Raw genomic sequence first — 20,277 nt, forward strand, 5'->3', positions numbered from 1 at the left:
GGCTACATCCTCAGCACTGCTTTTGGTTAGGCATTTATTGACTCTGTGTGTGTGTGTGTGTGTGTGTGTGTGTGTGTGTGTGTGTGTGTGTGTTGTTGTTGCTGTTGTTGGGTGCTTGTTGATGTAAATGTATATCACACACAGCAGAGAGTCAATCACAGCTATCCTCATGTCAATAAGAACACACAGTGTGGCATTTAGGTGAATGAATAACCACAACATTCATTACTCCACATCCTATCAGACAATCAACTTTATTAACACACCTCTCCATCACCCCCGTCCCTCTTCTTCTTCTGGTCCCACTATACCTTCAGTGTTCCCCAGGACATGGCCACATGCCGCCGGCACTGACTGAAGGTTTAATAACACTAAAAGGTTTGCCGCCCCCCACACTTCTCTCTTCTTTCCCTCAGTAACCTCACTCATTACTGAAATGATCAGGTCCAAGTCACGTTGAGCCTGAGAAACAATAGTGTGAGCATCATAAACATCTTTGTGTGAAAAATTACATTTTCTCCACTTTCATAGTTTTATGACAAATTTACTTTCCTCAGGAGTTTTATATTATGAGAATGAACAGGTCAAATATCTATAATTTACCAGCAGAAACTCAGGGAGAGAACTAATGTATCTCTCTGAGATGTATCATTTCACAGTGTTGAATAATAAATGTTAAAGCAGGTTTTGAATCAGTGCAGCTGAAAGCACTGTACTCTGCACTCTGTGTTGTAAACACCTTTGTATTCTATACATCATGAAAAGTAACAGTATATTTCATGTTACGGTTATTCTACACTGCCATGTGCACTGCCAGTGGTGGAAAGTCGAGAAAAACATTTACTCTAGGATTCTTTTTAAGTGCATTTACAAGTACTTCTACTTCACCTGAGTATTTCCATTTGCTCCTACTTTATACTTCTGCTCTACATTTTAGTGTGAAATTTTATACTTTCATACACTCAACTTTATTCACTAGTTAACAGTAACTTTGCAGATAAATATTTTATGTACCAAACATATGATGAACATCTGCAATATAATACATTTTTATAGCTATAACCACCCAACTGTGCGTAAAGTATGTAAAATTAGCTCCACATTCAACAGCAAAAACAATAAAAGGCTACTTGCACATTAATATATGAGCATAAACAATCATTAATAATAATTCTCAATCTTTAAGTACATTTTACTTGCACTTTTATCTGCATGTAGCATTTTGAATACAGGAGTATGGTGACATTGTGGTATAGGTTGTGGTATGAGTTGTTCACGATGTGTAACTGTGATAAAGTTATCTAACACTTATCTTACCTCACAACACAAAGTCAAGTGGCAGCAGTAATTATCATTTGTCTGTTAAATACAGCACAGCCAAAATCAGTGTTTGCATAATAATTTATTCACATATTATTTTTTTTCACATACTATATATTATTATTGCTGCAGTTCTGGAGCCTTTCGGTTATTCACTTTCAATATTCCCACAATGGGATTCTATGATATCTCTTTATATTTTTCATCTTCATGCATGCTGAGTATTACATTTCACAGGAGCAGGATGCAAATAAATAAAACAGTCTCTTTTTAAGTACATGTCATAATCTATCCATTCTATTAATGCTTCAGTAACATGCCTTTTTCAAAGTCCATAGGGGGAAAACACTTTTCGGGACATATACTCTCCATTAGAGGGTGTAGGCTTAACAAAGAGCACATTAATAATACATATTGTTAAAGCTGGCAATCTATGATTAATCTTCATTACGACCCAAACCCCTGTTCCCCCATCCAAGTGAAGCCCATCTACACCGCACAGGGAAAAGGCTAAGTGTAAGTATTACATTTCATCTATATACAGTAACTTCGAAATATGGCACCAAATCTGCTTGTGAAAAAAAGCTTGAGGTTACATGTTAAAATATTTGTGACTACAATACTTTTCCTGTTTAATTGAGAAAATCTTTATGTAACTCCGCTCCTCCCCTTAGACAGTGATCCCACTTTACAAGCCAAAGTGGAAACACTGGCGCACATTTCAGTGGGTTCTGAGAGTAAACGACATACCTCGCAGGCATCGGGAGCCCTGCAGTGCAAAACACAGTGTTGAAAAGTAAATCTAACTCGTCTTGAATGCACCATGTCTCCCACATTGAGCAACGTCAGTCTGTGGTCTGACTGGCACCTAATGCAACAAACAATATGAAGAGGAGTGACAATTTTTTAAGAAAATGCCTGGTACACTGACAACAAATATGGTGTTCCAGTTTATGCTCAGTGTGAGTTTCTTACAACATGTTTAAAAAGGTGCTTGTTTGTCTGCCAAGTGGCTTCACTCAGACCATGGACAATGAGAAATAACACTATCTCTCTCTCAGTAGCTCAGATTAGCTTAGCATTCAATTTTCTATCTCAAAGTCAGAGATTGGCTTTTTTTTCCCACACACACACATGCGTATGCATGCACACGCTTAAGCTCTTGCATATGCACACAGCTAGAAACTGAGGGGATTAATTCTGACCTACAGCAAAGGCAAATAATGAAAAACTTCCGATAATTCAACCTCAGACTATCTTTACAGTATTTTAATTTCATTTAGTTCTTAGTAATTGCTCAGTTTTATCTGTAGGGTTCTTTGAAGGCACCTAGTGTCACCTAGGCAGAGCAGAACTCTCCAGCGTGTAAGCTTTAGGTGTAAGCTTTGTTACAGCAACACAGTTGCCTTTTCAGGAAGGTGATTCTTCTTTCTGTAAGTGTTAAAGTCTCTACTTTGTGAATTGATGCTTCATCATGACTACACAGAGTCTGTCTGTGCTCCTGAATAATAATGCAGTGGTGAGTCTTGTGCCCTAATGATCGGGGGTCCTGGGCCAGGGAAAAGCTCTTCTCCAAAATTTAAGTGGTCCCTGAGCCCCCAGGCAGAGAAGCCTCTGTCAGACGTAGGCTGACTCACTAGACTGGGTCCTGCCCAGGTTAGGGGCCTGGGACAGGTGTGAAACATCCTTCTTGCGCACTTCACAGATGGACTTCCTTCGGGCCTGCACCCCACGGATGGCGGTCTTTATCTTCCTCCAGCCAAGGTGGTTGAGCTCAGCCAAGTTGAGCAGCACACAAATGCCGCTTACTGCAAACATAAAGACCAGAAACACAGTCTTTTCTGTGGGACGAGACACGTAACACTCCACCTCCTTCACACATGGGTAGCGATCACACTCAAACATCCCTGGCACATTGAAGCCGTACAGGAAGTACTGGCCGGCCAAAAAGCCGATCTCAAGCGCGTTGCGGAACACCACCTGGATGACATAGAAACGTGAGATGCCTTCCTGCCGTCGCACTTTAGCACTCTTGTGTGTCTGAGGGAGTCCTCGGGGTCCATTAGGGATCTCCTTGACCTCCAGGCAGTCATGATCCTCTTTACTGCTGTCAGGATGCACCAGGATGCCATTGATGTTGCGAGAATGAACCTTGCGAGCATGATGGTCATGATGGCGACCGTGGTGGCCGTGACTGTGGTGATCCATGTGAGGATGCAGGAGAGAGTAGCTTCGGTCTCGTGCTTTAGCAGACTGGTGAACAGAATACGTGATGAAGCACAGGCTCGGCGTGCACACCAAGATGATCTGAAAGACCCAGTAGCGGATGTGCGAGATGGGGAAGGCCTTGTCATAACAAGCCTGGTTGCAGCCGGGCTGCATGGTGTTACAGATGAACATGATTTGCTCATCCTCATACACCTTTTCTCCCACTATGCCTACTATTAGGATACGGAAAATCACCACCACAGTCAGCAGGATCCTGCAGAGAGACAGAGGGAGAAGGAAAGGGCAGCAAGGGGAGGGGGTTGAAAGGGAGAAAGACATTGTCAGTTAATGAGGAGCAAATGCACAGAGGTTCAGGAAATATCTGGGTATGATACTGACAATGTAATGATTGCCTTGGTTCAGTATAATCTAATTGGTGATTGGATGTTGAGTATTGGCTTTTTCAACTCTAAAGCAATAGAATAACAGTATGTCCCCCTTGTGCTTTAAAATTATTTCAGAGCAAAGGAAAGAAAATGGTTTTCAGGCTAAGAACACCGGTCGGATCTGACTGTCCATACATGTGTGTCTGTGCATGGGTATGTGTGTGTGTGTGTTTGCTTGTGTTATCACTCAGCCGCAGTGACAAACAGCACCATAGGATCATAGAGTTGCGCTCCAGATGACATGCACACATGAGCTCACTACTCATGAGAGACTGTAGCAGGAGGGGCTGTCAGAGGAGGAAGATGACTTCACACTCATCTTCACTGCTGGTTCTGACATGTAGCACCACATTCACTGATATCAGAGCGTGTGACTGTACATACATGCTTCAACAGTGATTGCTATCCACTGATTTAAGGAACAGCATCGCGAAATGCATTTGTAGTGGGTTCAGATGATAATAATTCCTGCCCTGCATTGTACTCAATCATAAATCGCGTCACTGCTGCAAAGCTGTTTAGTAAATATCAAATTGCTGCACAAATGACCCCTTTTCACTGTTCCGCCCCCACTTGGACATCAAGTATGGGTCATCGAGTGTCACAGCTGCAGAGCTTTTAGGGTGCATCTGTTTCAAGAGCTTAGATACCAAAAAAGTCAGTCAACTCAAATCTGCAAAAATGGAGGCAGCTCCTGCTTCAAGGGTCACAATACGCATGCCAGTTATTAGCAACTTAGTGCTGAACCGCATATGCTGAACCATACAGGTGGCAGCTTCTAAAAACTGGGGGACCTTGCACCGAGCATCATTAGTGCATCACTGCAGTAATAGAATACTGCGTCCAGGGGCCAGTGAATGTAGCGAGCAGTGCAGCTGCTTATCAAGGCCTCTGAGAGACTGGTGTGCTGTAGTGTTATCCTCTGGTGTCGATCCAGCATGGGCACTGCGGAGGAGGACAGAGGCTTTGGGGCTGCACCGTCAGCTCTTTATAATGAGCGAGGAAAGCCTACACATTATGGGGCTCCCCGGTATTTATGCCACAATGCAGTGGATGTGCATGTTCCCTGCATGGAGGAGCCAATTACTTAGAACGCACTTGTTTCCAAGCACAAGAGGGCCACCCACAGCAGCTAAAGGCACAGACGGATGGGAGCTGGCCCCAGGTGGATTAGAACAACAGTGGTAAATGGCAGCTATGTATGACAGTCGCCTTTGATGCAGGTGATGTGATGTGATCCCTGAGCATTTTAAATATGTGCAGTAAAAGTTGGTCTTTGTTCTGTTGTTTTTATCCTCATGTCAAATGAGACTCCACGGTGTATCTTTTAATGAGGACTTAAAAATGCCCACACCTGCCTTCCATGGCCAGTTACCACAGCAACCAGCAAATTAGTGAAATGTAAGGTTCAGCAAAGAGACGGGAGGGGTGATAGACACACAGAAACGTCAGAAAAGTTTTTTCATTCCTTGGGGAGTGAAAAAATAAATGTCTTTGAGTTAGGTGATCAAGGAGGCAGCTTGTGAGAGCTGAGTGGAAGACAGGTCTGAGGTAAGAGGTAAAGCAGAGGAACATGTGTTATTGTGAAACAGACTTAAAATAGAGCAGCGTGCCGCTGCAGGACTGTTCTCGCTCCACCTGCACACCCGTGTGTGTTTTTGTGTGAGAAAGACAGACACGAGGACACAGAGACAAAGAGGGAGAGTCAGCCATGTGTATGACTTGTGCAAAATGGCAAACGTGTCCGGCCGTCTGTGCTCGGAGCAGCTGCAAGCAGATACGCTACACTGACTTTCACTGGGTTTGGAAAATCAGCAGAATAAAGCTTCTCTGCACCTTTGGTCTACCAGAAGTGAAATGCAGGTCGTGTATGTAATTTAGGTAAAGACATTCAGTCACTCTTGGATCCTTTGCTGTGAGCCATGTGTATCTCCCTTCATTGGTCTTTTGACAGCAGTGGATTTGACCTGAGGGCTGTTATTGATGGCTCTCTGCACCACAAGGAGTCATCTGAGGCATACTGCTCACTGAGGCAGAAATCTGTGGTTGACGCTGCACATTTACATGCAAATATGTGTTTAAATAATATCGGAAATATGAAAGTAGCTCATGTTCAGTGTCAGTTTGAATCTTGTGACGCTGGTGCTGATTTACGACAATGTAATATGCTAAAGAGCGGCTTACAACATGTCTGCGTTCACTTTCTGCCTCTATTCACGGTCTGCCTTTTCTCCTGCCTGTGGTAATTACTACATCGTAATAACATTAACTAAATGTCACTAAGTCTGCCTGCTATCCACATCTCTGTATAATGACATAAGCTCATAGACTGAGAAGGCTGTTCATAGTAAAAAATGTATTTGTAATTAAAATTCTCTCAAATATTTTTTTATAATCCAGACATAACAGATGGTTGTGTTTTTTTTTATTTATCAATAGCTGTTATGGACCCTCTGCAAAATAAAAATGAATACACTGTGTGTATACTGTGCAATAAACTGGCTATTCTTTCTGTTCTGTGGCTCTCATTACTAGTGGACAGAGTCTATTCCTCATCCTAATATGTACTATTCTTGTGACTGTACTGTATCTGAGGCTTGTTTTAGTGGCAGCCTGTTCCCTCCAGAGGTCCATTTATACATTGATTTTTGTCTTTGTTTAGCCCATTCTAAACTCTTCTACCCCACATGCATGGTGTCCCTTTCTCCAACACAAACTCAGCTATAAGTCTGAATGATCCTTTTGTTAATTTAATTAAGTATAAACTGCCAGGAACAAAAATCATACAGTCTATTTACATATAAAGTGTTTGTATCCCATCTCATGTTATCCCACAAGTGTAGGCTACTGTAAAAACATTATTAATTCACAGTTTTAAAACTGTCTTTCTAAAAATGTTTTATGGTCTACAGACATCAATGAGATGCTGTGTGAGAGGCCCACATCTGCACTTTCAGTTTGGTTTTTTCAGCTTGTCGCTCCATGATAAATGAATAAAGTTATGTTACTTTGAAATGGAACATGCTCAGCATGTTCACCAGAGCAGCTGCGAACGTGTGACATTTGAACTGAAGGCGAGAGGACTGAACCTGTGTCTCCTCCCTTGTGCAAGTTTTTGATGCACAGCTTCAAAGAGATGAAAAGTAATGATGCATCCGGGCATCATGTGTTCATCACCATGACACTGCCCTCAAAGGCAGACAAAACGGAGAATTTTGCTGTGATGTTTTATGTCAATACAAGGACAAGGGTACAACGTTAATCATAAATATAATAACTCAAATGCGTAAATGGTTGTGTGGGTCTAACAACATATCCAGGCTGCTAACAAGAACAGAAAAGCAGTTTAGAGCTATAGCCCCTCTTAAATCTTACAATGGCCTTGCATAGGTGCCCTTCATGAGATGTATTTACAAGTGAGTGATTGTCTTAATCAGGCAGCTATATACTTGTGATTGTATTGTGCCTCCACAGTAACGGTTTTCAAACGTTTCCTTAGGAAACTTTTTCAAACTGCTGTAATGCAGATATCAGTCCGCACTTGTTTAAAAAAAATTCTAAGGCATTGCAAGTATTGAGTGGTGTGCTGTTTGTGTGTGTGTGTGTGTGTGTGTGTGTGTGTGTCTGTGCTTGCGTGTGTACTCTACTGCTGGATAACAGGATAATCAGCACAGGGCAGATTGCTGCATTAGCAGAAAGCGGTGGACGAAGGTTATCTGCAAACATCAGTGTTTTAAGTTCTGCAGAGTAACAAGCCAATACTGTACATTAGAGCAGATTGGGACAGGACAGCTCCGAGGCCTAAACCTGCAGAATATTTAATAATCTCCATAAATGATGAAAACGATTTTAGAATTTTTAGCATCTCAAGCCTGAGGGACTGAATATGAAAATAAAGCCACTTACTGAGTGGATTCAAAAAGGACAACGTGAAGAAGATGCAGGCACTTAACCACTGCTCTTTCTATCACATGGTTTCTTAAAGTTCCTTAAGTGGGCAGTAAGTTGGCTCCCGCATCAGTCACCACTCATCACCTCATTTAGCTGCCTGCTCCTCTCCAGGTAAAATAATCATTACAGTTTTTGAGACTTTCTAAATCCCTAACACTGAGCCAGAGATTTAATGAGATTTGAAAGAAAATTAATCTGTCTGTGGCACTGAGCTGGGCTCACATGTGAAGCTTTCACTTTCTTATTCTGCATCGCTGACAGCTGGCAAATTTCATAAAGCGCAAAGACCAACAGCAGCTAATGGACATGGTGGTAAAGATTAAAGACATGGTTCTTCATCCCTGTGTAACTCTGTAGGCAGCTGACTGACCTGTAAGATTGTGTGTATAGTGTAACGTTAGCTGCTCTTCAGCTGGTGTGTCGGCTGGACATGCAGGCTTTGTCTTTCCCAGAGGCTTTCACACACTCTCTCTCTCACACACACACACACACACACACACACACACATACGTTCATTCATAGAGCAGCTGCTGTCGCCATCCTCAAGAGATAAAAACGACCCAGAGCACAGCAGCAGATGCATTGGGAAAACACACACATACACACACACACACACACTTTACTCCCACACGCACAAACACATTGTGAATATAAATCACCCTTTACTGTATATAAGCAGAGTAGCAAACATACAAAGGTGTATATCTGCACATGCACACAGACAGTCCTCTGAAGGACCATTGAGTTCAGCATTATCTGTAGAAGGACCCTGAGTAAAAATATTCTTCCCGCCCATACACTCTCAATAATAAGCTCCACTGATTGCTGATGGCAGCACATAATGAATAAAGACCTTACCAGGCATAGAAATTAGGCAGCTTAATTACCAGAGTGCAGACATTTCTTTCCGCCCGCCCCTCATCTACTGTTCGTCTCTCAAACTGTTTTAGTTTTAGGCCTTGCCCACGAATCAGGCAGACGTGCATGACCGCCTGAGGTGCCTCTTAGGGTCGGTGTGACGAATTTATTAATATAAGCCAAACTTGTGCATCTTCAGCTGCGGTGCGTCACTTATTTCAAGCTTCCTCTTCAAATACTTATCAGAAGTATTTTACTGTGAGTACAAAACATAAATGGTTTAAGAAAAGAACTCTGTGATTAACTTTGTGATTTTAGACAAAAAAAAAAACCACGACGGCCTTTTCATTCTGTGAATTTCCTTTGTGCCACAACACAGTCAACATGTGCAGAAATGTAATTATCTCACTTGCTCCCTCAACAACTCTGAAGGAAATGGCTTCCAGCTGTTTCAGGAATAACAAAGGAAATAGAGAAAGCTAATTGGGGGAGACTACTGGTAACTGTGCCAATTATAACTAATCTGAGACTGAAATGAGCAAAACTTTTACATTAAAATTAAAATATCATAAATAGCTGGTGCTTAAATCTTCAGATGCAAAATGTTCCTCAACTGTAACTGTTTTCTTTTGCAAAAATCCTTGGTTGAAACAAATGGATAACACAACAACTGTCCAAAGCTGGAGGATATTGTGTTTGAAGAAATTCCATTAATTTTTCCATTAAGTCACTGCACGGCCCAACCATGCGTGACGACGATGATGATGATGATGATGATGATGCAGTGTATACCAGATGCAGCCATTTGTCTTTATGCCATCTAAAATTAGCCTTTCATCTAAAATTGCGCTTTCATCTCAATTCTAGCTAAGGGAAGCAAACATTATGCAGAAGTGTTTCTATCTGAAATAACTTGAGAGTTAAAAACCTTCGAATCAACGGTATCAGCATTTCCCTTTGGTTCCTAACCAGCATATTCTGCTGATTGCATCAATATGTGATTTTAGAATATTCATTAAATCACTTTTTGGCTAATCAGTATCTAGAGTCTTCTTCTCCATAATCAACACCTTTTTCATGGAAAATATAAAAGTAATAGCAGGATATGGGTTCTAGTTCAGTGTGAAACTCTGAGTAAACTGTGATAATCCATGTAATCATTTAGGGATGTTAAACATAAAGTGACTACTTACATGGGCTTTTGCATTGAGACAGATTAGATTGGGCTGCTTCTTACTCACTGACCCTCATCGGCCCACTCCTTTAATGTCAGTTACTCATTTTAGCTCACTACATCTAACTTTTGGGTGAATATAAAAGAGGTGGATCCTCACGTGCACATAATAAGTTCGTCCTTAGCACTGCAGAACATGTCTGGTCCTGTTCCTTCGTTCTAGGTGCTGCTGCAGGAAATTGAATTGCCTCTCAAACTGAATTCTGGCTGCTGAATTTCTGGAAAACTATATTTGTTCCTCAGCTCCTTGGCAGATTTGCCGCAAACCCTGTGAGAAGCATTCACATCTGAATAAATCAGTAGATGATGTAAATGACCAAAGTAAATGATGAATGCTTTGAACTTTTGTAGGTTAATATATTATAGCATTTTATCAAGCATTTACCCAGTTAAACTTGTGATTAACTGGAGTTACATGGTTAACCTGATAGTCAATTTATTATGTCCGCTGAAGTTGTCATCATGATTTATTAAGAAGTTTACAAGTTACGTGACCCAGTCCCTTTTAAGAGTTGTGGTTAATGTTGCGTGTGTCAGTCTGGTACAAATCTGCTCTCATAAATATAATTTGATTATAAAACAGACAGACAAGCATCTAAGCCCTGTTATGCAGTTTTTAAAGTTGGTCAAGCTGGTAACAATTATCCAGAAGCACACAGGACTGACATGACTTCTCCTCCTCAGTCATAATGGTCACTGACTCGGCTCACTAGGCATTGCCCCACTTGGCCATCTTGTGTAGAACAGAGTCAAAGACGGAGGATTCAAGGATGTAGAAATAAATCTGACCTGACATGAACAATGAAATGTTCCGAATTGTTTTCGTTCTGAAAGAACATTTTCATCAGTGTATGTGTGTCAGTTTCAGTCTTTGGCCAATCACACTGATAAACTAGTTGTATTTATGATATCTGTAAAAATCCAAAGGTGTAGTTGATATACCGCTATTTTTTAATTAAAAGAGACTACCACTTCTACTGAGAATTAAAAAAAAATAAAATAAAATAAAAATAATGAAGCACACCTTTGCTACAGAATTAACCATGACAACTACAATGTGTGTAGCAGTAACTTGTGTTACTTTGAAACAGTATTAATCTATTTTTGGCCACAAAGGAGCAGGCTGTTAGCATAACAGTGACATATTATCAGATGATAAATTTGATACGGTGAATGTGTGAGCAAACAGTTGCTTATTTACACATTAGCACTGATTTGTTTTGTGAAAACCTAGCAAATGTCAATCCCACACTCACTCTCCTTTCAGCTCTGTTGTCGGTCTCCACCAGTTCTTTAGCGGCTAAATGCTAAACTATGTTCCCCAGCTGGTCACAAACTTGGGCGCTAGGAGAGAAGTGAACAGCACAGCCGCCTGCAAAACTGGAAACAATGTTGATGAGAGTAGTTAAGAGTGAATCAAATCAGTTCGCTAAAAGATGCTAAAAAGCTCTATAGAGTTGAAGGAACTGCAGAGTCAGGTGTTTTTATTCTGTTATTTTGTCAGTTATTTCTTCTTGTTATTATTTTTATTTGTGTGACTTCTACTACATGGCAAATACAGCAACTGCCATTAGACGTAAGGTAAGCTGTGTATGTGCTGCTGTAATGACAAACATTAAACAGTATTACAAGAGTGGAAAAGTCCTGAGGCCACCAACTCTGTAACAACACCTCCTTCACTTATGACTTTTGCAAACTCTTTGGCAGGTTATTCTTGTTTCTACTAATGTGATAAAAAAATTAAAAAAATAAAAACCTGGCTGTTGCTGCTGCCAGAACTTTCTTCCTGGCTGCAAATTTCTGTCTTAGTTTGACACTTTTAATTCCATCATACCTTTAATTTGATTTGTCACCCATCCTGCTTTTTCTCTTCATTTTGAGTAAATTTTAATTAGCGATCTACTCTGAAAATTAAAAGCACTCTACCCACACTATAAAGAAAAGACATCACAGCACTTCCCACATGTAATAGCTTACCGTAGTCATACACTATTATTATGAAGATAACTGACTGTAATTAGTGCAGTCCTTACATTAATGAACTCCCATGGCGCAATAATAGTAATGTTTGCCTTTGGAACACAACATTAAGGGAAACAAAATGCACAGAAAATACCATAGATATGTTGCCTTACATTCTCTTCATCTTTTAAAACAACCTGTGTTTTCTCATGATGAAGTTAATGTCTATATTAGTCATGGCAGTGACTCTCTAATACACAGCGTGGTGTTCATTGGACTACATTAATGACTTGCCCATTACAACAAACACGCAGACAGCACTATAAGATGTTTTTTAGACCTAACATATCGTTAGGTGTTGGATATATCTTTACTGAAAAATACACAGGTTTAAAATGTCGGCTATTGTGTCTCTCTACGCTTGTAACTGCATTTATGAGCTTCAAAATACAGCTAAGAATTATGCCCTCAATCATACATACTTGTGGATTTATGAGGGGTTTAGAGTCTAAAAACAGGCCCACAGGAGCTAAAAAGTTAAAAAGTAATTTCACCACATGTGAAAAATCATTTGAATAAAGACATTTAAGCTATGTATAGGGAAACATTACACGCCTGGTGAAGCTCATACACGCACCATCGATGTGTTGCTGAGATGAATAATAGCCTGTGCTGAATGAAAGCTGAGGTCAGCTTTACTGTTGAAATCCCCCTGTCAAACAGTATAATCAATAGCATTCAACATCAGGGGTTGCTGCACAAATAAACTAATGACACCTCTCGATGCTCAGAGAAATGGTTTAATTTGAAAGACAGCGCCGCTCCTCGCCACAGGATGATGGATTACTAATCCTGTCAGATGCTGAGATATAGCCGCCTTTGTTTAGCTTTGCGACCCAATCTTCCCAGACAGTATAGATTTTATCCAGGGAGATGACCATTAATGATTTGTTAAATACATTCCAGTTTACTATTAGACAGAGTGATGCCCTCAATTAAAGCAGAGTATTTCTACATATCAAATTATTTTGGGAGAAGTAGGGTGCCCTTCTAAAAGTAGGGTATCTCCTTCTTGTGGGTATCCTGACCTATTTAGGAAAAGTGGAGAGCGAACACAAATATGTGCATGAAAAACTGCAGGAGTGAACAACTTCAGGGCAAAGGAGGAGATCGTCATTTCGCTTTTAGAGCCAACAAACGTGTAGATATATTTGGTTTCATCAAACCTTTCAAGCCTGTCTATTTATGTATTATTTTTATCTATTTATTTATCTTTCCATTTTTATTTTCATACAATATAAACAGAGTTAAAAACCAACAAGTTATTATATATATCACATCCTCTCGTCTTTGTCCATTATATTAAAAGGCTGGTCAAAACTGCATACATTTTTGATGAGTGGCTTGACATGAAGCACAACTTGCAACAAGGGCCACATAACACTTATTAAGATTTTATGAAGTATTTATAATCCTAAAGTGGGGAGTGATAGGTGTTGAATAATAGAATAGTCTGTTATGCAGAAAAATATAGATACATTCTCCTCTCCTATTCAAATAGGAGATTTACTACAGCGTTCATGAATTAAACAATTTCATTTTTTTATCCATTTCCTAAAATAACTATTATTCTCATTGAAATAAACTATATGAAATGTAATGCAAAATACATGAGAGTTCATTCGCTTCAACGACACAGAGCCTCTGCCTCTTCTTAGAGGTGCTGTTTATTCAGCCAAACCTGCACTGCTGTGTTTGCATAGACGGTGAAAACTGCATGTCATTTCTCTCAGAATAGCATCGTCCTCACCTTTTCCAAGAGCCACAGTAAGAGCGTTATATTCAGACAAATGTGAAATTAAAGAACGCAAAAGGTCTTGTGTATTCTTAGAAAAACCTTATCAATGCAGCACACATATTGAGTTTGTGTGTGTGTGCAGACAGTTTCCTCAGCAGCAGGGTCAGTCAGCAGCTCCAGAGGAAGGAGCTCTGACACAGATTCTCTGCTGAACCTCTGCAGAGGGAAAAACTTCTCCCTTCCTTCCTCTGTCTTCCACTTCCACCCTCTGCACCCTTTTTGATCTGCCTCTAGAGATCATGTCCTTCCATCCGACAACCTTTATTTATTTATTTAATTTTTATTTTTTATCTTCCATAGATCACTCTAGTCCTCCGTTATCTCTCTTTTTTCGCTCTACTTGTCTTTGGCACTGACCTCACTACGGCATTGCAGTGTAAGGGAAGATGCATCAACACACTTCCTTTGTCTCTTCCTTCCTACCTGCAAGGTGAATAACTCAAACCCAAAGGCTTCATCCTCTCATGGTAGAACACGTCTTTTATGAGACACACAGTTAAAACACACCTGTGGTCTGAAAAACATCTGAGCACCCCATGTGAAAAAGAAAATATGAAGTATGTCATGTTTTAATATTACCTGTCCCATACTTTTTACTGCAGTATGCTGTAAGTTTGGCTTACAGAATTATGTTTAAATGACACATAAAATAGGTAGCAGAAAATTTGGATTTTTATAAACAGTATTCAGGGCAGTCCGAGAAGTTGAATTAAAATGTATGTGTCTTTATCAAAATAAAATCAAAGTGACATCTCACATGGAAAGAACAATAGGTCACACAGACAGATGGCCCGAGATGCTAGTGAAATGCCACATTCACTTGTTTGCAGTGTTATGTGAACAAATCTGTTTTTGGCAGATCAGTAAAGTATACAAGCAGTTGTTTGTCTGGACTGGAACAAACATGTCTCATTTGTACAAGAATGTATATTGTGGAGGTGTTCAAATATTGGTCTGACATGGAAGAATAATGAGGAGGATGGAGGGAAAAGTAAATTATTAACTTTAATTGTAGAAATGATTTTTACATGGTTATACTATATAGTGCTACACCAGACCTACCAGAAAACCTCTGTCTGACAGCTTAATACTAGCTGCAAACCTGTCAACTTTTTTATGAATTACAATAATGTATTTACTATAGTAGAAGAGTGTAAATGAATCATTATGCGTACAAAACTTTGAGACATATAACACAACTGCAAACATTATCAAGGCTGCTGGCATCGTAGTTTACACAAATACAGCTGTACATCATCAGCATATCAACGCGAAAACATTTTATTTGTGTTGGTGACAAAAATCGGGTGCGTAGTGGTCTATAGAAAGTATGGAAATCAGACGCTGCTCTGTAGCGACATGCTGCTTTTTAAAGTTAAAGGTCAAGTCACAGTTTCTGCTGAGAAAGGTTTGTAGGAATATTTACACATGTACAAGTACAAATTTAGATCAAAAGATCAATGTGAGGCTGTATTTCTATTATATGCACCAAGTATAAAATTGTAGCCCTGGTTTTCTCGTCACTTCTGCCCATCAAGAGCAGAAACTCAATTAATTTATCCAATTAACACACATAGTGAGAAAGGTTGTGATACTACTGTGGTGCAGGCCATACTGAACTGCTGGGTGTCCAATGCTGAAAACCTCAGGGTCATTAGAACTGTGAATAAAGTAAAATACAGTAAATTGGGTTTGGGCTGGGGAATGGGGTTATTGCAGCCTTGACAATGATTTCTGTCACTGTATAATCACAATTAGAGTCATTGGTTATCCATGCACACACTGCACATCACCCAGTTAGAAGTCAGGCTTATGGAAATCACAATACACAACATTAATCTTTGAATGAGTCGTATTATGCAAGCCACCTATGGTTAGTCAGAGGCACAAAAGCAACTCTCAATTTGTCTGTCTCTTTCAAAGACCATAATTAAGCTAACCTATGCCACTGTGTAGTGTCGGTCCTTTTCTATTTTTATCACTGTTCTGTATTCCTAGGCTAATTATCTGTCCTATGCCAGGGCATAGGTTAGCTTAAAACCTACAATTAAGAAGGAGCTTAATTGTAGCTGGATTAGACGGTCTAGACATCCAACAATGCTATCTGACAGTGTCTCATGGTGGAAGTACGTCCTCGTGTTGCAAGAGAGAGGGTTGGCACTCAAACAGATGACCGACGTGCAACTTTGTTCCAATGTTTTGATGCAGGGGAGACCTTTCAGCCATGGGGAGATATCACTGTTCTGTTCTTTGGAAATGCATCAGTGGGACTGCAAGCGGACACATGCAAACTTTTTGAAAAGACACTACACAAAGGCTGAACATCCTATATTTGTGATGCCATCTAGCAGTTGCTGCATGCTCCGGCCACACCCTGTGAAGTGCAGGACTTCACAATGCACAACAGTGCAACAGTGCATCAAAGTTGGTTGTGTTCACAAGTGCAATAGACCACACCTGACCACACCCAACAACACAGTTGGGTGTGGTCAGTGGTGCAACAGACTTGAACCTTTCAACCCATAGAGGTCAGTGCAACAATTTTGACTCCATAGATGATTTAGTGTGGAGTTGCTCATTAACAATCTAGGAGGCACCTTTATAGCACAAAACTGTGCCAGTGGTGAACAATTCTCCAACTTGCTGGTACATCCAAACACATCATCCTGATCATTTAAATGTTAAGTGTCACTGATTTCCTGACCATGCAGACACATGCTTAGGATTAGGAGTCAAGTCTTTATCTTGAGTAGTTTTTTTTTGTTATTGCTAAGATTGCCTCAGAATGTCTAACATCTGGTATGAAAGAGTGCCTGTCTACAGGAAAAAAGTCAAGATCCAGACCACCACTTAATTTTAAATTGATACACCCTAACCCAAGGCCTCTCTGTCCACCAAACTGCATAAGAATTCTCCAGTATGTTTTTTTTTAGATATCCTGCAAACAGGATAGCTAAAAGGGACAAAATAAAAAATCAGCTTGGCAAGGGTAAAAAGAAATTCAGGGACCTACAGCCTAAAATAGCTACTCACAAAATAACATACAAAGTGCCTCCAAAGACAATGTTTCTTGGCTCACGTGGCATAGACAAGCAGAATAGAAGGAGGGAACCTCATTGGGAAGCAACTAATGTTACAGCTAATGCCCTAGGGTTAGCTACAGAGCCTTGTAGGACAAACACAATCTGAGGGGAACCAAAACACACAGGGATCATTTACAGAGCATTTCGCTGTATTCAACACAGTAACACATAGCTGTGGGCATCATAGAAACTACTTCCTGTATGACCAAATGTTTTCACTAGTTCAAATTATAAATCAACTCTTTAATTTTATGTCTTTTTGGAAGGTGGGTAATTCATCTAGCATACTCTATGTGGTGTATAAAGGACTGTTCTAACATGACCCAGAAAAGCATTGCTCATTTTACTAATGTATTTTAGGTATTCGGAAAACCCTTTATAATGTTCAGCCAGTGAAGTGCATGATCAACAAATAGCTCAAATAATGCATATAAGAGGAAGCCATTACATCATCAGAGTATTCACTATGACTTTTGAAAGAGGTAGCAGACAAATTGAGAGTTGCCTCTGTGCCTCTGAAAAACTGTAGGTGGCTTACAATGATCCTCCAAAGATTAATTTTCACCATTTTTTGTACCCTGTGCTTCCAGGGTATTACTGATTCATCTGCCAAGACTGGATTTTAAAGCTGCATTAAGTAATTTTTGACCACTAGGGGGCGGAAAGACTCCAGAACAAGTTCACAACAGTTAGCAATTGGCTTATGAAGTTGTTATGGCTAACATGTTAGCAAACAGTTGCCTACTTACATATCCAGCAGAAACAGAGCAACACGGACATCCCTTTGGTCTCCTTTTTCTGGCCACCTGTTGAATGTAATCCCAATATTCACTGGCATTTAGCCCCTGCTTGGTCTCCCAGCTCATGAGAAAAATATATGTATCTTTTCCTCTTGCTAAATGTCCGACTTTCTTCACCAGTTACTTCGGCTCTTTGCCATTTCACGCTGGGTAGTTTGCTTTTTTAAGCTGCTGCGCTGGGAGAGCCCACCAACGGTCACACAGGCCACAAGCCAACATTGTTTTGGTTTTGGCGCTCCGGAGAACCAAAACAATGAGCTGAAAATGGCTGAACGCTACATACGCCTTCAAAGTGGGATGTTGATTCTCAGTGGTGGCAGTGATACTACCGATCCCATAAGTAGAAGGGAGTCGCATATTAAATGGTTCAAAATGTTTATATCGCTTAATGCATCTTTAAATCAAGTCAACATGACTAGACCAGGTGATTTCATTGGTTAACACACTCTCACCCACAGAGGAAGAACTCACTGAAATGACTTGGTGTAGTGTTTGGTTGGAAGGAAAATCTCCATCTTTCATGGTGTCAGATTCCTGATCAACACAAGTTTTGGTATAAAGGGGCTCACATCATCTCTGTCGCTCTGATGCTGTTGCAGCGTCGTTTATTTTGGAGGACACAGCCTAATCGCTCTGTGTAGTCAATGAAAGTGTGAGCCAATTTTCAGTCCCTAAACATACACACAGAGCAAGACACACACTCTCACATACAAACACACACACACACACACACACACACACACACACACACATACTGGAACAGAGAGGTTAGGCCGTACCCTCGTTGTGGACTACCTGTGGTCTGGGGTAATGAGCACAGCAGTGCAGTCCAATTCGTTGTCTTTGTGGCTTTTTTTTTTTTTTTGGGTTGTTTGTTTTTCTTTTTCCTGAAAATGTTCAAATCACAAATCTATCCATCCAGGTTTCACAGGCTAAGCCATGTTGACTGCTCACTTTTCCAAATGAGCGTCGCAGCGTGACATTTGGATTGTGTTTAATGGGTGGAAAAATCCACTTTTGCTTTTAATTAATCACACAGAGATGATGTGGAGCACATTTTTCGCACAGATTTTACAGCATGTCTCCATGGCATGTCTCCACTGCTGATCAAACGAAAAGCTCATCTGTTCAACCCTCCACCACGAACCATTGTCACACAAAATATAAGAAATGATTTCATCGGACTGTTCCTGGGATGCAAATAAGCGTCTGCTGATAAGAACAAATTGAATGAACTGAATTTTTCTATCTCAAGTTCACACAGAGTTCAGAGCCATTTGCTCCCCTTTGATTCTACCTTCCACACCTGCTTGCTCACCATCCTTTCATCTTCTGCACCTCTGCTCTCCCCTCGCTCCCACTCCCCTCTCCTCCTTCTGTCCTATTGGTCTGTGGCCAACAGCATCAAGCGTAATCTATCAATAGCTAGGCTGTTAGGTAGTATCAACACAGAAACCTCTCTGAATTAACCATAATGCCCAGTAAAGCCTGCTATTGATTATGTGCAATTAGCTTATCCCTTAACTGATGATGGGTGTGGAAGATATGGGTGAGGAGAGCAGGGATGAGGAAAGGACGGGGGAAGCAGGAATCACTGTGGGGGACTGTAGAACAGAGGAGAGCACTGGGACAAGCCTGAGGAGGGTGGTTTCTGTCGGGATGCCATCAACTGATACACACAAAATTTCACATATATATATATTCACATATGTCTATACTGTACATAAAAAAAAACACTCATCAGTTCATCAGTATAAACAAAACCATGGATAAATAATACCTTTACACACAAAGTCGATCAGTGTCTTACCTTCCAATCATGGTAGAGTGCTGCTGGACAGCTGCCTCCAGCAGCCTCTCCAAAATGGTCCATTCTCCCATGGTGATGGAAATGTGGCAGAGCTGTCAGAAGAAACAGGACTTGGGGAGCTGACCCCTCTTTCTCTGACGGACTCCTTCTTCTTCTTCTTCTTCTTCTTCTTCTTCTTTTTCTTCCCAGGACCAGCCTGCACTCTTGTGAACCTGCCGGCCAGCTGGGGTACACCCAGCCCGCCCCCCTTTGTCCCACACTAGCTCCTTCCTGACCTTTACACGCTGACCTGGCTGCTCGTCAGTGCGTCTTTGACTTTGTGTGTGAGAGTGAGTGTCTTCTCCTGGGCCTGTCCCGCTGTGCTTCTCTTCCTGGTGGAGGAGAGGTGCTGAGCTGATTGCCTCCCCCTCCTCTTTCCCTCAGTCGCTCCCCCTCCCCTATGCAGTGATGCTTGTCCTCCCCCTGCCGCACCAGTCTGTTCTGCGCTACAGCATATGCTATAGCTCACCATATGACAGCCATGTTCAACCTCTCTTTTCCACTTGCCTCTCTTCGTCCTCTTGCTCTTTTCTCCTCTCCCTCGTCTGTCCCTGCCGTCGTCCTCCACCCTACCCCCAGGGCACTCCTTGTACTTTAGCTGCACTCCCTGCCATCAGTACTGCTCTGCACTTGTCCTTGCATTGTGCAGGATCTTTGCCTTTGCTGCACCCTTCGCTACTCTAACCTAAACACACACCACATACAGAT

At 41.0% G+C, this 20,277-nt stretch overlaps 1 protein-coding gene across 1 annotated transcript; it reads right to left on the bottom strand.

The window, feature by feature from the left end:
- Positions 1-1,383: 1,383 nt before the first annotated feature.
- Positions 1,384-19,895, bottom strand: LOC139607678 (gap junction delta-2 protein-like). The gene is made up of 2 exons (XM_071460762.1): positions 19,531-19,895; positions 1,384-3,802 (listed from the first exon to the last, which is right to left on the bottom strand). The coding sequence occupies exons 1-2, from the start codon at positions 19,599-19,601 to the stop codon at positions 2,938-2,940; spliced, it is 936 nt and encodes a 311-aa protein (XP_071316863.1). The 5' UTR covers positions 19,602-19,895; the 3' UTR covers positions 1,384-2,937.
- Positions 19,896-20,277: the final 382 nt, after the last annotated feature.

Source organism: Trachinotus anak, unplaced genomic scaffold (assembly GCF_046630095.1).
Source record: "Trachinotus anak isolate AG129_WGS33_773 ecotype Australia unplaced genomic scaffold, CSIRO_AGI_Tana_v1 ptg000024l, whole genome shotgun sequence".
Taxonomy (NCBI): Eukaryota; Metazoa; Chordata; class Actinopteri; order Carangiformes; family Carangidae; genus Trachinotus; species Trachinotus anak.